This window comes from Aphelocoma coerulescens, chromosome 2 (assembly GCF_041296385.1).
Source record: "Aphelocoma coerulescens isolate FSJ_1873_10779 chromosome 2, UR_Acoe_1.0, whole genome shotgun sequence".
Taxonomy (NCBI): domain Eukaryota; kingdom Metazoa; phylum Chordata; class Aves; order Passeriformes; family Corvidae; genus Aphelocoma; species Aphelocoma coerulescens.
The window spans coordinates 58,402,164-58,416,349 of record NC_091015.1 but is presented as its reverse complement, the minus strand read 5'-3'; the positions used below and the strand labels follow the sequence as shown (position 1 = coordinate 58,416,349).

At 38.9% G+C, this 14,186-nt stretch overlaps 1 protein-coding gene across 13 annotated transcripts in view; it reads right to left on the bottom strand.

Moving 5' to 3' along the window:
• The window catches only part of CLASP2 (cytoplasmic linker associated protein 2), a 146,690-nt gene that overhangs the window by 123,615 nt on the left and 8,889 nt on the right, over positions 1–14,186 (bottom strand). For all 13 annotated transcript variants that reach the window (XM_069007701.1, XM_069007702.1, XM_069007703.1 and 10 more), the window contains exon 2: positions 10,678–10,756. In XM_069007701.1, coding sequence (XP_068863802.1) covers positions 10,678–10,756 — 79 coding nt within the window. The remainder of the gene's footprint in view (positions 1–10,677; positions 10,757–14,186) is intronic.

Below are 14,186 nucleotides of genomic sequence, written 5' to 3'. Positions count from 1 at the left end.
TTTTTCCATTTTGTGAACAGAGAAGAAACATCCAGAACTTAAGAAGCTATTTTTGGGAGTACACAGCTAACCACTCCCATGAACTTCCAATCACTCCTATACCTACTGATTACATTTTTCTCACCAACAGTACTTTTCTTGTCCTTTCCAGCACTTCTGAACTGACCTTGTCCCCATGCCATACATTACTAGTGAGGTCTCTACGTTGACCTGACTGCTGGGCAGCTGAAGGCAATTCTAGCTTTACAGAGAGGGAAACAAACACAGCCAGTGCCAGTCCTGAGGGAACACGGCTCCTTTGTGACTAATTAGCACTCTGAGTCATTTGACGGAGCTGCAGATACCAGGGCTCCGCTCAAATGACTAAGGCAAGCACAGAGAACAGCTACTAGAAGCTGCTGAACAGAGATGAGGTCACCGAGTCAAACTAAGCTATGACACAGCCTGCAGATTTCAGAGTGTGCAGCTACTGAACACACCAGCCTTTGCCACTCCTGGAGCTCTGACAGAGGGACAACCTGCTGTGGGAGCTGTTAAAGAGCCCACACGGCTGCAGGCTTGGCTTTTTTCCCCTAAAACTCAAGTTTCTGTAAGACCCCATATAAGGCATGATATATTCTGTTTGCACAAGACAAATGAAATTAGGCTGCTGAATGCTGGCAACCACCAGCTGGTTTTCAGTGTGGCTGTTCATCTTTTCTGTCAGAACAAGCTCCAATAGGAAATCATTGAAACTTGGGTTTCCTATCGATCAAGTTCCAAAACCGAACATCATTTTGGCTGCTACTTTTCCTTTAAGCTGCACATGCTTTCTCACCAGCATTATTGAATTAGTGTCCCTCTTTATACTGCAATGCAAATACATGCATTTGGTTGTTCCTGGCATCAGTCTACAAACTCAACAATCTCAAACAGATACGGAATTAAACGAAGGGTGACAAAGGCGAAGTAGGACCAAACCTGAAGGCTGTATTCAATGCGGTAGCCTCCTAACAGTGTGGTATATAATTTGTCACATGCAGTCTGGATTCACACATTCCTACTGTTTTATATTAACCTTATCCATCTTTTATCTTCTGTTGCCTAGATTCTTAAACTATTTCAAATGGATTTTGGAAAATCTAATAACAAATGACACCTTTCTGTCATATATTTCTGCAGATATGCTGAGACACACTACACTAAATTTAGGAGACAGTGATTCCTTTTGCAGCTGTTGTTTATTTTTTGTGAAGCACTGTATTCCATTCAACTTGCCTTTTCGCCATGTTTTAGCATGTTGTCAAAGCTCTTACCACTTCCAGCCGCTCCTGAGGTTTTCCTGTTAAGATTTCTACATTGTTATACCACAATTTTAAAGGTTTTGATTACTGCAGAAAACCTACAAGTTTTAGCAAAAATATTCCATAGCGGACATTAATTCTACCAGATCTACCTCAAACTGAGCTGCTATTTCACAGAATCACAGAATATTCTGAGTTGGAAGGGACCCACAAGGATCATCGAGTCCAACTCCCGGCCCTGCACAGACATCCCAAGCTCACACCATGTGCCCGAGAGCATTGTCCAAACACTTCTTGAACTCGGTCAGGCTTGGTGCTGTGACCACTGCCCTGGGAAGCTGTTCCAGTGCCCAACCACCCTCTGGGGGAAGAACCTTTTCTAATATCCAACCTAAACTGCTCTGAACTCAACTTCAGGCCATTCCCTCAGGTCCTGTCACTGGTCACCACAGAGAAGAGATCAGTGCCTGCCCCTTCTCTTCTACTCACAAGGAAGTTGCAGACTACAATGAGGCCTCCCCTCAGTCTCCTCTTCTCCAGGCGGAACAGACCAAGTGACCTCAGCCACTCCCCATACAGCTTCCCCTTCAGATCCTTCACCATCCTTGTCAGCCTCCTTCGGATACTCTCTAATGGCTTAATGTCTTTTTTATGTTGTGGTGCCCCAAACTGCACTCAGCACTTGAGGTGAGGCCACGCCAGTGCAGAGCAGAGCGGGACAATCACCCCTTTAAACTGGCTGACAATGCTATGCATTTACATCTGAGCTGCTATTTATGTCTTTTTCCTTTCTGCTACATCCATAACAGAGCTTATTATCCCATCAGTTTCTTTTTCTATTGTCTTCTCTTGTCTCAGTAAATCTGAGTAAATTTTCATTTATTCACATTCACCGAATAATTTTATCACCACTAGCTGGGACAACACATGCATGAGTTAATGCCAAAACCAGCCTTCAGAGTCAAAGTACAGCCTTGAGAAATTAAATATTTATTTCCTCTACCAGGATTGAAGATGATAAAACAAGCAAATCACAGAAGTTGCCTAGAATGGCACACAATGTATTTTTAAAAACCTGAGCAATTTAACTATATGACCCCTGCAGGAAAGAATGTCACAGGTAGCACAAACAATTTTCTTCTGTTAAACTTTAACAAGAGTTTCTTCTGCAGCTTTTCAGTTTGTATTCTTGCTTTTTCTTCTCTTCTGACCACTTACACCTGCTGCTCTTTGTATACCTGTGCTCATTTCAAGTCTCAGGTCTACCTATTTCTATGAACCAACTTTAGATACTTGTTACTGCAAAGACTTACAAAAAAGCATTAAGCAAAAAAGAATCTTTACTGAGGAAATGTTATCAAGGTTGGCAAAATTCTGTAACTAAAAAGAAAAGTCTTTGAGGATAGAAACAGATTAAACCTAGGCAGCAATATCTTCCTCGTTTCCTCAGAAACCTTGGCAGCTCAGGCAGTAGCACTGAACAGCTGTCATTAGAAAGGAGGGAGGGAAACAGCTGCCCCTGCAATTAGGGCAGTCTCTGTTCTGGGCAGGATGCACAGGAGAGAATCCCACAGGGGCTTCTACAGGGCCAGCCTGACAGATCCACGTGGCCAAGGGACTACTTCTAAGCAAAGAATCATAAGCAGGCTCTCGGAAAGGCCTCAGTGCTCCTCTCCTCATGGCCAAGGGACTACTTCTAAGCAAAGAATCATAAGCAGGCTCTCGGAGAGGCCTTCGTGCTCCTCTCCTCAACATAAAGTCCAGGCCAGTTTAATCAAAAACAATTTCAGACATTAATGTGCTTCTTGGGGTCTCTCCAGGAGCTAATTAAGAAAAGCATTAGTGGGATTAATGACACATCACTGTTCATTATCAGTAGCAGAGAGGAAAAAAACAAACACTTTTTTTTTTATATGATATATCCACGAGCCTATCAAGGTGTCAGTCTCAGAACATGAGAATAGTCTACCAGGCCAAAGAGTTTCAAGAGGTGTATTAAATCTGAAAGAAAACTAGAAGATTGAGAACAAATGTTAATGTCATCTTCTGAAATTTTTTAAGCTCTAGGCTAGGTTTCTTACAGAACTAGAATTAATTAGAATCAAGCAGAAACCAAAGCAAACTAGGATTTCGAGTTAAAAGCACTGCATTTCTAGGTGTCATACAGTGAAATGCCCACAGACAGCAAGCAGATGGTATTCTACATCACAGCCTATCACTCAAGCATGGATCACTTCAGGTAAAATGAATTCCCACTACTAATTCCAGCACTAGGCAGACAGGAGAAAAAAATCCCCAAAACCCAACAAAACAAACCAACCAACCAACCCACAACCCCCCCCCCCAAAAAAAAAAAAGCTAAAAGGCTGCATAGGTTTTTACTTTTTTTTTTACTGAAACTTCAGAGAATCTAATCATAAAGGTGAAAAAAGTTACAGTTTATATCAGTCATGACCTTTAGCTGTCGCCATTAACTACAGAGGAAACCAAAGAAAATTTAAGGATTTTCTGAGGTGTTGCAGGAAGTTAGTATTTTGTTACATTTGAAAATATAAAAGCAGCTATTATGGAGAAAAAAAAAAAACAAATAATGAACTGTCTTCTAAAAGCCTTAAAAAAAACCAAAACTGAAACAGTCAGCATTTTATTGTCTAAGAAAATCCTACAACAATCCAAGACAGCTTTTCCTGAGGTCAGTAAGCTATAAAATGAAAAGGCAATATCAGACAAAACACCTGACTTGCATTAAGATGCAACAAGGCATCCTTGAGACAAGATGTCTCTCACATAAATGGAAAAGCTTGCTTTACATTATCTCAGCAACTTAAGTTTCTCAAGTTATTTGATTTAATTTCCAAGTTTTCTCTAACAACATAGCTTGGCCATTTTTAAAGCAAAGACATGGAACAGGTGATTGTGGAAGTCCCTTCCAACCGAGTTATTCCAAGTTTTAAGTTTAGTTGTTCTGCAAGCTTTTTTAATCTTGAATCCTCAGCAGAACATGACATTAGTCTCAACATTTCAATGAAACTAATAAAAATGAAAAATGAGAATAAAATTCAGTCAGGCCTAACACCTGAAGATCCAGGATTTTTCTAGATGCTAGATATATCCATGGTAGCTCATGTTAATACAGTTCTTGGATTTCATGGATTTCATGGATTTTCAAAGCATTTCTCCATACCACATTAAAACCATGTCTTAAAGAGTCACAGCTTGAATAAACCGCACACCGGAGTCTTTTCCACCCCAAAAACTCAATCATTAAGAGAAAAAGCAAAAACTTACAACGTGGGTGTCACTTTCTAAATGCTGCTTCCTCAAACGAGTATTTACAAATTCTTGTACCAACTACTTTAATCCTAATTCACTCAAAAAGTTAATATATGTTGCAAGCCCTTACAACTGCTTTAGAACACATCAGGTGACATAGAACCATTTAGGTCAGAAAAACCCTTTAAGATCATCAAGGACAACCACTAACCCAGCACTGCCAAGGCCACCACTACACCATGTTCCTCAGTGTCACATCTACATGACTTTTGAGTACCTCCAGGATGGTGACTTGCCCTCTTCCTTGGCAGTTACAGGGCTTGACAACACTTTCAATGAAAACATTTTTCCTAACATCCAATCTAAATCTCCCCTGGCACAACTTGAGACCATTTCCTCTCGTCCTATTGCTTGCTGCTTTGGAGAAGAGACTGACCTCCACCTTGCTACAACCTCCTTTCAGGTAGTTATGGAGAGCAGTAAGGTTCCTTCCGAGCCTCCTTTTCTCCAGGCTACATAATCCATGGCTGCTCCTCATCAGACTTTTGCTCCAGACTCTTCACCAGCTTCACTGCCCTTCCCTGGACATGCTCCAGCACCTCAATGTCCTTCTTGCATTGAGGGATCCAGAACTGGACACAGGATTTGAGGTGCAGCATCACCAGTGCCGAATACAGCGGGGATGATCGCTGCCCTGGTCCTGCTGGTCACACTATTGCTGATACAGGCCAGGACGCCACTGGCCTTCTTGGCCACCTGGGCACTCACTGGCTCATGCTCAGCCATTGTCAACCAGCACAGCCAGGTGCTCTTCCTGTAGCGCTGCCTAGGGTTGTTGTGACCCAAGTGCAGGACCTGGCATTCGGCCTTGTTGACCCTCATACCATTGGCCTCAACCCACTGCTCCAGCCTGTCCTGATCCCTCTGCAAAGCCTTCTTACCCTCCTGCAGATCAACACTCCTACCTAGCTTGGTCTGATCTTCAAACTGTCTCAGTGTGCCCTCCATCCCCTTGTCCAGGTAATGGATAAAAATATTAAACAAAACCAGCCCCAGTGCTGAGTCCGGGGGAATACCACTTGCCACCAGTCACCAACTGGATTTAACTCCAGTGACCACCACCCTTTGGGCTCAGCCATCCAGCCAGTTTTTAAGCCAGTTATGAGTGCACCCATCCAGGACACGAGCAGTCACACTTCATTATAACAACAAATTTGACAGAGCATTTAAATTAGTCTGAGGAAACTATTTAAATGTTCTTCTAACACTTCTTGAAGCCACCTGGTAAAAAATGTAAACACTTCAAATTGGTTTCACATTTTAGTATATGGCACTAATAACTATCTTCCAAAACTAATTTTGCCTAGTGGTTTCTTTTCACAGTAAGAAGAATTTGAAACTACTATTAAATGTACACACACATTTACATATGGAGTTTTTGTGTGTAAAATGTGTATCCCTGTTCAGACTTACATGTATGTATACAAGTATAACCTGTCTATCTGTGTTTGGTCGTTTTAACTGTCAATTACATTTCCTTTAATTTTCAGGTAAGTAGAATATTTTACAACATTTTGTAAGGTTATATGTAAAAGCTGATGTCAATATAGTTATATAACAGACTAATGGAAGTTCAATATCTGCAGGAAAATGTGTCATGGTCTAATACTGCACAGTAAAACTGAAACAGATTCTGTATACCTTTACTGCATTTTTTCTTCTCATTTTGACAATAATAACAAGAGGGACAAGTCATATTCACTTGTTTTAGAAAACAGAACTAAAAGTATGAGTAGACACTTTTCCCAGAAATTCTATCATCCAGACACATATGCCCATAATTTTAATAGCCTCTGTTATTTTGGATATATACATTTATTTCAATAATTAATGCGATCACCTAGGAAAAGAGACTGTGATACAGTAACTATGTGCTCTTATGTAACATCTCTTTTAATCACAGAACAAGCAGTAGTTTTAAACACCAAAAGATATAACACTCAAACACTGCTTTATTTTTCCCAGAATATAGACATATAGTCTTATGAAAGAACATAAACCCTGGTATTTACTGCTTCCAAAGTGTTTTCAAGGATCTTAACTGGATGTAATAAAAGAAAGATTCCAAATTTGTATGTCCAGACTCCCAGAACACTGATGCCAGCTGCAGAGAGCACACGATATGGTTAATCACAAAAGGATAACACCTTAGAAGAAATTTACTGCAACATTAGATGGTTGCCTAGGAAACTGAATTAAGTCTCTTATCAGGCATTATACTTCAATACTAAGATCACTAACATGCTCTTTGAAATACTGGAAAATATCTGTCCTACAACTGTTGTACTGATTTTGCCCAAATGTAATTTATGGCATGTATGTAGGTTGCAAAGACTGAACTAATAGTAAAGCATTCATGTTTTTCACTTCATAGCAGAAGCCTGTAATGCTTAAGGGGGTGAATATTCAGTGACATTACTTGTTGTTTTCTGCACTTAAAGAAATCTATCCCCATCAAAACTGAATAGGAAATTAAATGGGGGCAGGGTGAGAAAGGTGGAATATGTTTTGCCATACTGTGGTTGAATCACAAATTAAAACATCTCACGGTCACCAAAATGTAACACTCTTCATTAAAATAAAAATACATTTAAGGTTGCAGGTATTCTATGAGCAAAAACAGATATAAAAATGAAACTTCACCCAGAAAACAGGATGCATTGTGTTTTGAAAAAGGCAGAGAACAAAGCCGGTAGGCATTTTATATATATCGTCTTTCGCCATAGTCATGGTGCAATCCTGATCTTTTTTGAGAATGCAAGTACCTACAATAGCTTAGTGCAATAAATGAGAAGTTAACTATAGTCTGAATATTTCAGAGTAATAATTAAATTGCCTGGAAAAGTTCTGTAATGTTTGCCCTCAAAAAATAACATACTCACATTTATTTAACCAAAATAGAGGAAGTAAAAGCCTACCATATAAAATACTACTAAGATGGCCTGTGGGACCCTAAGAACTTGTTACTTAGCTGAAATACTTTGCTTACAAATTTCCCAACACTTTCAAGCTTCATACCATGATTTTTGTTTTCTCCTCATGTCACCTGTACACACTGCACATCTGCAATACACAATTATATACCTCATTAACAACATTCAGATCAAAGAATCACTTAACTGGACATAACCAAGCTACAAAAAAAAGCTAAAATGGCAGTTTGCATAGAATAGTTGATTCTTGTCAAACATGTAACTACGGATATGGATTGTATGAGGTTCAGCAAGGCCAAATATTGGGTCCTGCATTTGGGTCACAACCGCCCCATGCAGTGCTACCGGCTGGAGAAGTGCCTGGGAAGTCAATTTAAAAAAGGAAGTGGTACCTCACACACCTGTAAGAGAGCTTTGCAAACAGCTGTGCAGAAGGTAACTCAGCTAACAGAGTGCATTTGGACTTCCACACAGTTCTCAAGAAGGGGTCTTGCCCTAATGATAAAGGCATGGAGGGAAGGCACTGCCCTGGACAGTGGGCCCCAAAACCACCATCACTGCACCGGAAATAGGTTGTTAAGTAGACAGTCTCATGCATATATTAGGTCAATTTTCAGGAAGCAGCTATGCAACAAAGAAATCTATTACCAATAACTACAAAAGTAATAGATGACAAATAAAAACAAACATAATTGTGCCAGTATGAACATATGCTGCCTCTCTGATATGGTATGAATGGTGTGGCTTCCTCAACTCAAATGCACCACAATTGAAAGGCACTGAAAGGAGGAAACAAGAATTATGAAAAAGACTTGTATACAAGAAACAGCTCCGTTGTGTCTCTGAGCTGGGGATGGGGGAGGGGATAGCAGAGAACAGGCATGGAAGAGATCCATAAATGGAAACTGGCCGTCAGGAAGGTAAGAAATGTTGGCTCACCTCTCTAACACAAGATCTAGCAAGCATCAAGTTTTTCAGGTAACCAGTCCAAAAGAGTTTTGCATACTTAAGTACTTCTACAGAACACTTCAGAAGCCAAGGATCTATATGGGTCAGAAACTAAGCAGATAAAGCTGTAGGAAAACAAAGTGACAAGGCAGACATTGAAGATTCCATGTGCCTCAGCTGGCCCTAACCTGCAAGACTGCCGACAACTCCTACTGATGAAGGAGTTACCACTGCATGTTTCTCCCATCCTTACTTTCTTCTCAGGCATCTGCAAACAAATCACTGTCAAATACAAGTCTTTGTTCTGACTTACTGGAGTCATATTACATTAGAAAACAAATCTGCAGAGGCAACAGAACGTGATTTAGGAAACTCCTGGTTCTTTGAGTTTTCTTGAAGGAAGCAGTTTTCTGGTTCATCAATGTGCTTTTAATTACTCTCATAAGCCCTGGACTATACAAATTCCAGACACTTGCAATAATGTGTTTATATTACTGCTTCACTGACAAAAACTGAAAATTATTCCAACCTTGTTATGAAACTTAGAGAGCGAGCTACCAACTGAGGAGAATTCCTATTACAAATCACTCTTTTTAAAAGTAACCTAAAATACTGTTTTCTGCCGTTACTGAGAGTAAGATTTCAGCATCTGTTAGGTTTATACAGAAGCTGATCATGAACAACAGTAACTTTCATATTCTAGAGATCTAGATTCTAGAGAGATGCTCTGATGCCCAATTTCAGTTGAAGGTACTGCTATTACCTTAACTAAAAAGTCCTTCTAGAATATACAGCTTCAGATGTTACATGTGTTCAGTGGTCACCCAGTGCCAGTACTCTCTCTTTTTAAAAATATAAATACTACTGAAATTTAAATCTTCAATTTGCTCATAATCTCAAACTACTCAACTACTGTGACAAAAAAAAGCCCAAACCAACAACAGTGTTTTCAAACTATTCTCAGATAGCTCATACTTAAAAAATCAAGAAAAATTTAAAAAATCTTCCCCATCTTTAATAAAGTTACTGTAATTTTAGGTTCTACAGAGGCTTAAAATAAAAATCAAAGCACAGCCAAACTCTGGACCAAAAATCTGTTTGTAGCTACAAATGGAGACTCTTCAGAAATCAATACTGTGCAGAGCACAATACGCCTCCAGTTCCCTTACACTGCTCCAATACAAAATTAACCAGCCAAAGAAAAACTCTTCACAACAAAACAGATTTAAATTCTGTAGCACTCTACCGCAGTAGTTCCACAGCATACTGAAATATGCTTTCAATTAATTTAGTTAGCAGCCTGTCATAAATTATACTTTGTATTCCTAAATTTTGACATTTTATTTTATAGCTCTTAAATACAAAACTAGTCATGTAAAGAAGAGGAAGCTTAAAATTCTGACAAATTGAGATAGTTGGGGATCAGGGAACAAAAAGTAACTTATCTCATGCAGATTTTGAAAAAGGACATTAACTAGAAACTTCTGTCAAAAACAGCCAGTGCTATAACACCAATGTTAATGTCCTAATATCACTATCTCTTTTCAAAGGCAGCAGTAAAATGAGTTGATCAGTGTAGTTTGCTTGTACCTCCCAGAACAAATGTCTCATACTCCAGCACATGTAGATCCACTAATCTGAAATTCATTTGAGTAAACATTTCACACAGGAGTAACAGTCAGTAATTTTTTTTTTTTTCATCCCATAAAAACTTTAGACTACTAAAAGCTACAGTCCAGTTATCTAACAGGAGGTGGACCGCATAATCCTCTGAGACTACAGGCTTCAGCAGACATAAAGCTCTGATTAAAGTGATCTGCAAATAAAACCTTCCATCTTTAACACAAGTTAAAGATAATACTTGCATTTCAATGTAAATTTTAGAGGACTGTCTCAGGGAATGGTAAGTAACCATTATAGCATGAAACTAATTACTGGAAAGACACTCCTGGAACCTTTAAAAAAATGCCAACCGCCACCTAAGAAATCAGTGACTGCATGACAAATGAATACTGACATGCTACTATACAATTATTTCCATTCCAACACCAGTAAGATGCCTGCCAGGACAGTATAATTAGCTCAAGAAGTTTTCAACATGTTCCACTTCAGCTGCTAAGGGAGGGGGGGAAGTGTCTTCTACTGTTTGGTCTTAAGAAAAAAAGTTGTATTTCACTCACCAGTTCCTATATAAGGTTTAAAGCGTCCTGATAGTCTGTCAACAAAGGCACCTAGAACATCTAATCCCAGTAGTGATACCTGTTGAAACAAAAGCATTAGCTATTATAAACCAGATCACTAAAGAATATTTTAGAATATATTTCAAATAAATTAGACATAAATGCAAGCATGCTGAAAAACTATCGTAAAGTAAATTGAAGTTTCAGTTGAAGAACTAGTAATTCCTTCAAAGCTCTTAAGACAAAGTTATCAGAATATGTTTGGAATGGATCAAGTTTATTTACATACACCAGAGGAGTTCAGATTTTTTTAGTTCTTGTCTTAAAACAGAAGAAAACAAATATTAGAAATCCAATGTCTTTGTACTTTCAACTACAAAACCCAAACAAAGACATGGTTTAAAGGTTTTCCAGATAAGAGCTTACTTCAATCTGGCCACTTAGCTCATCCACTAAGGTCATTACATCATTTTCCAAACTCCCAAAAGAAAATAACTGAGAAGCTAATTCTGCTTTCCCTAGTGGTTCAGACTACACCATTTGTCCACCTGCTTGTTAAGCTAGGGAAGCTTAATTTTTCATTTGCTCATTAAAAACGTAATAGAGAACCCCTCAAACCAAACAAAAACAACAACAGCAAGAAAAACAAAACCAAAACAAAAACCAACCCAACCCATAACAACAACAAAACCCAAACCAAAACAGGAAAAAAAGGAAATTCAAAATACTACTGGAATTTTGAGGAATTTCCCATCCATAAACAGAAGCTAGATGACACAATAATATCCATTAATATAGAAACAAAAACACAAACAGCAATTACCAGTTAGACCAAATTATTTTAAGAAGTTGGGACACTTCTTGTACTGCTTACTATCCTGCATATTGTTCCAAGATTTCATTCTGTATTTCCTATAATACATAAGGAACACCAGAACCTGCATTTTCACAACTTGTAGTTACCTCAATTTGCTGCCTGTGAAGGTGCAAAAGGAACAACCATTTGCCAAAGGCACAACCTTCTCAAGCTTGGGCGCTCCTTACAGCTTTTCCTCCTCTTTATTTTCTAGGAAGACAGGCACTGCAAATTTTTCCCCTTGAATTCATGGCTAGAATTCCTCTCCCTTATTAGCTGTTTATTTTCAGAAAATTTGGAACCGTATTTTTTGGACCCCTCTGTTTCCTTGAGATCCCTATCTGTCACAATTGTCCACACTAGGCAGCAGGCCAAAAAAAATTTGAGTGGATATGCATGTGATACACATGGCCCACGCACACAGCATCACATGAGCCTTGTTTCCATAGGAAACTAGACAAATAAGGTCTCCATAAAACTCAGGATGAGAAGCAACTACATAATTAAGCTGGTTTTAATAAATGCAGTATTAGTACAGCAGATCTTCTTTTAAAAAGGAGGTATAAAACTTAGTTCCCAGTTAGTACACCTTACCTGGAGACAATTTTATTACATACTAAAACACAGAATAGCATATATAAATAGATGGCATCACTGGCTTAAATTAATATATTGCCAACAAGTAACTCTACCTACAGCTTAGGAAAACAGAACACTATACCTAGTAACTTACTTAGGCAAAAAAAAAAATGTAAATTAGCTTTTATGGTAATGTCGAGGCTTTCCACAAGGTTTTTTCTTTAATGTTATTTTCCGTATTATCAAGCAATATGAAACCATAGTCAAAAGCTCCATCTAAAAACCAATGCCTGAAAGAAACAAATTCATTCTGGATCCATTGTTTTCCCATGCTTCTGTTTGCTGACTACAAGCCCTACCTGAGACTTACACTGACAACTTTTAAGAAAGTTACCTTTCCATGCAAGTGTTTTGCACAAACAGGAGCTTTTCCTTCTGTAAAGGTACTTTTTACAAAGTCTCTCTCTCCTCTGCACGTTTGATTATCTTTGCAAAATCTGTCTTGAAGACGTCCACCATGAACAGCAACTCAGAAACTTAAAGACAATAAAGCACGCATGCATGAGCTTTACCTCATGCAAAGTCCTCTGTGGTCTGCAACTTTGAAAAGGTAACAGGTATGAAAAGCCACAATAACTGGAGAGTTAGAACATAAGTGTGACCACAAGTTGAAGTAATGGGAAACGGTTCTAGCTACAAAATTTGCTTTCATCTCACATTACAAAACAAGTCAGCTGAACCACACAACTACAGAGGATAGCAAGTGAACTACCACCTACTGGTTTTGTAAATCAGTTTTAGTATTTCTCTGTTCTGATAGACAATGCTCTAAGCTTCAGCATCTCCTCATAGGTATCATCTGTGCAATATTCAAGCAGCCCTTCGGAAAGAGTCCTTAATGTATATGGGGTCACATAAATAGCATTCAAAAAAAAAAAATTTAAATCATAAGTTGAGGCACAACTTAGAGGTTCTGCAGAAGACCTGCAACAAAGAGGTTCCAAGCTCTGAGACACTGTGTGGGACCATTTACCAACACAGGCCCTCCACTATCAATAGAAAAACCTTTCACCAGCATCACTGCTCTTTCCCCAACAGCTCCAATGAAGGATGAATGCCTTCTGGGATTAAAATCAATGGATTTGTTTCTTACTCTGCATTCATTAAGCCTTTTGCTTGCTGTCTAGAAAGAGCCTTTGTATGTCAAGACTGATTCATCAGCTCACCATTGTTTGAAGCATTTAAACAGTGCTTTTAAAGTTCATAGGGGAAAAGAAATTTAGGCTCATTTGAACTGGAGTTGGTTAGTTGCTATTCTTTAACAAGCTAAGACCATCCTTGACTTCTCAGACCACAAAAAAGCTGCCAAACCAACTGAAAAATATTTTATCTGTTCTTGATAAAAAAAGACCAGACTCTTTAGTGAAATCAAGATGTTCCAACCAAAATACGATTATGAATAGAACCAATAATTAGTAATTGAGCCTATTCTTGCTTTGCAGCTTGTTCCTTTTCCAGCTCTCCTTCTGCACACACTTTACAGCACTGCCCCTGCTCTTCTGTGGACAACTTCCAGGCACCTAAGTTTTTTGCTAGAAAAAGAAATACTGTTCTTCAAACCACACCTGGATAACCATGCATTCTTACTGTTATTTTCATTGTGATTCTGTAATTTTCCATCCCTGTGGGGGACAGCTAGGGGCAGGACACGACCAGGAAAACATCTCTACTTGTGTAAGTTGCCAAATGACATTAATACAAATATCCTTGGATTTGGTCAAAGGATCTCTGAACCATACAGAAACACAGATTCTGTAGATCGGGATCTGTGAACTAGTCATGAGACTCTAATGGGGGAATTATGGAGGTCACTATCTGGAACTCCAAAGAATGAAGTTAAGGCATTGGCTGTCCTGTCACCATGGGGACAGCTGTGGTATCACTAACAATTACTGACAAACAGAATACAGCATGCCAAACAACTACGCCCTGCAAGAGCAAGCATTGTTCCAGTGCGGCAGAGCTGGAACAAGACATATGCAAAAACTTCATGAGGTTTTTTTTTTTTTTTGAA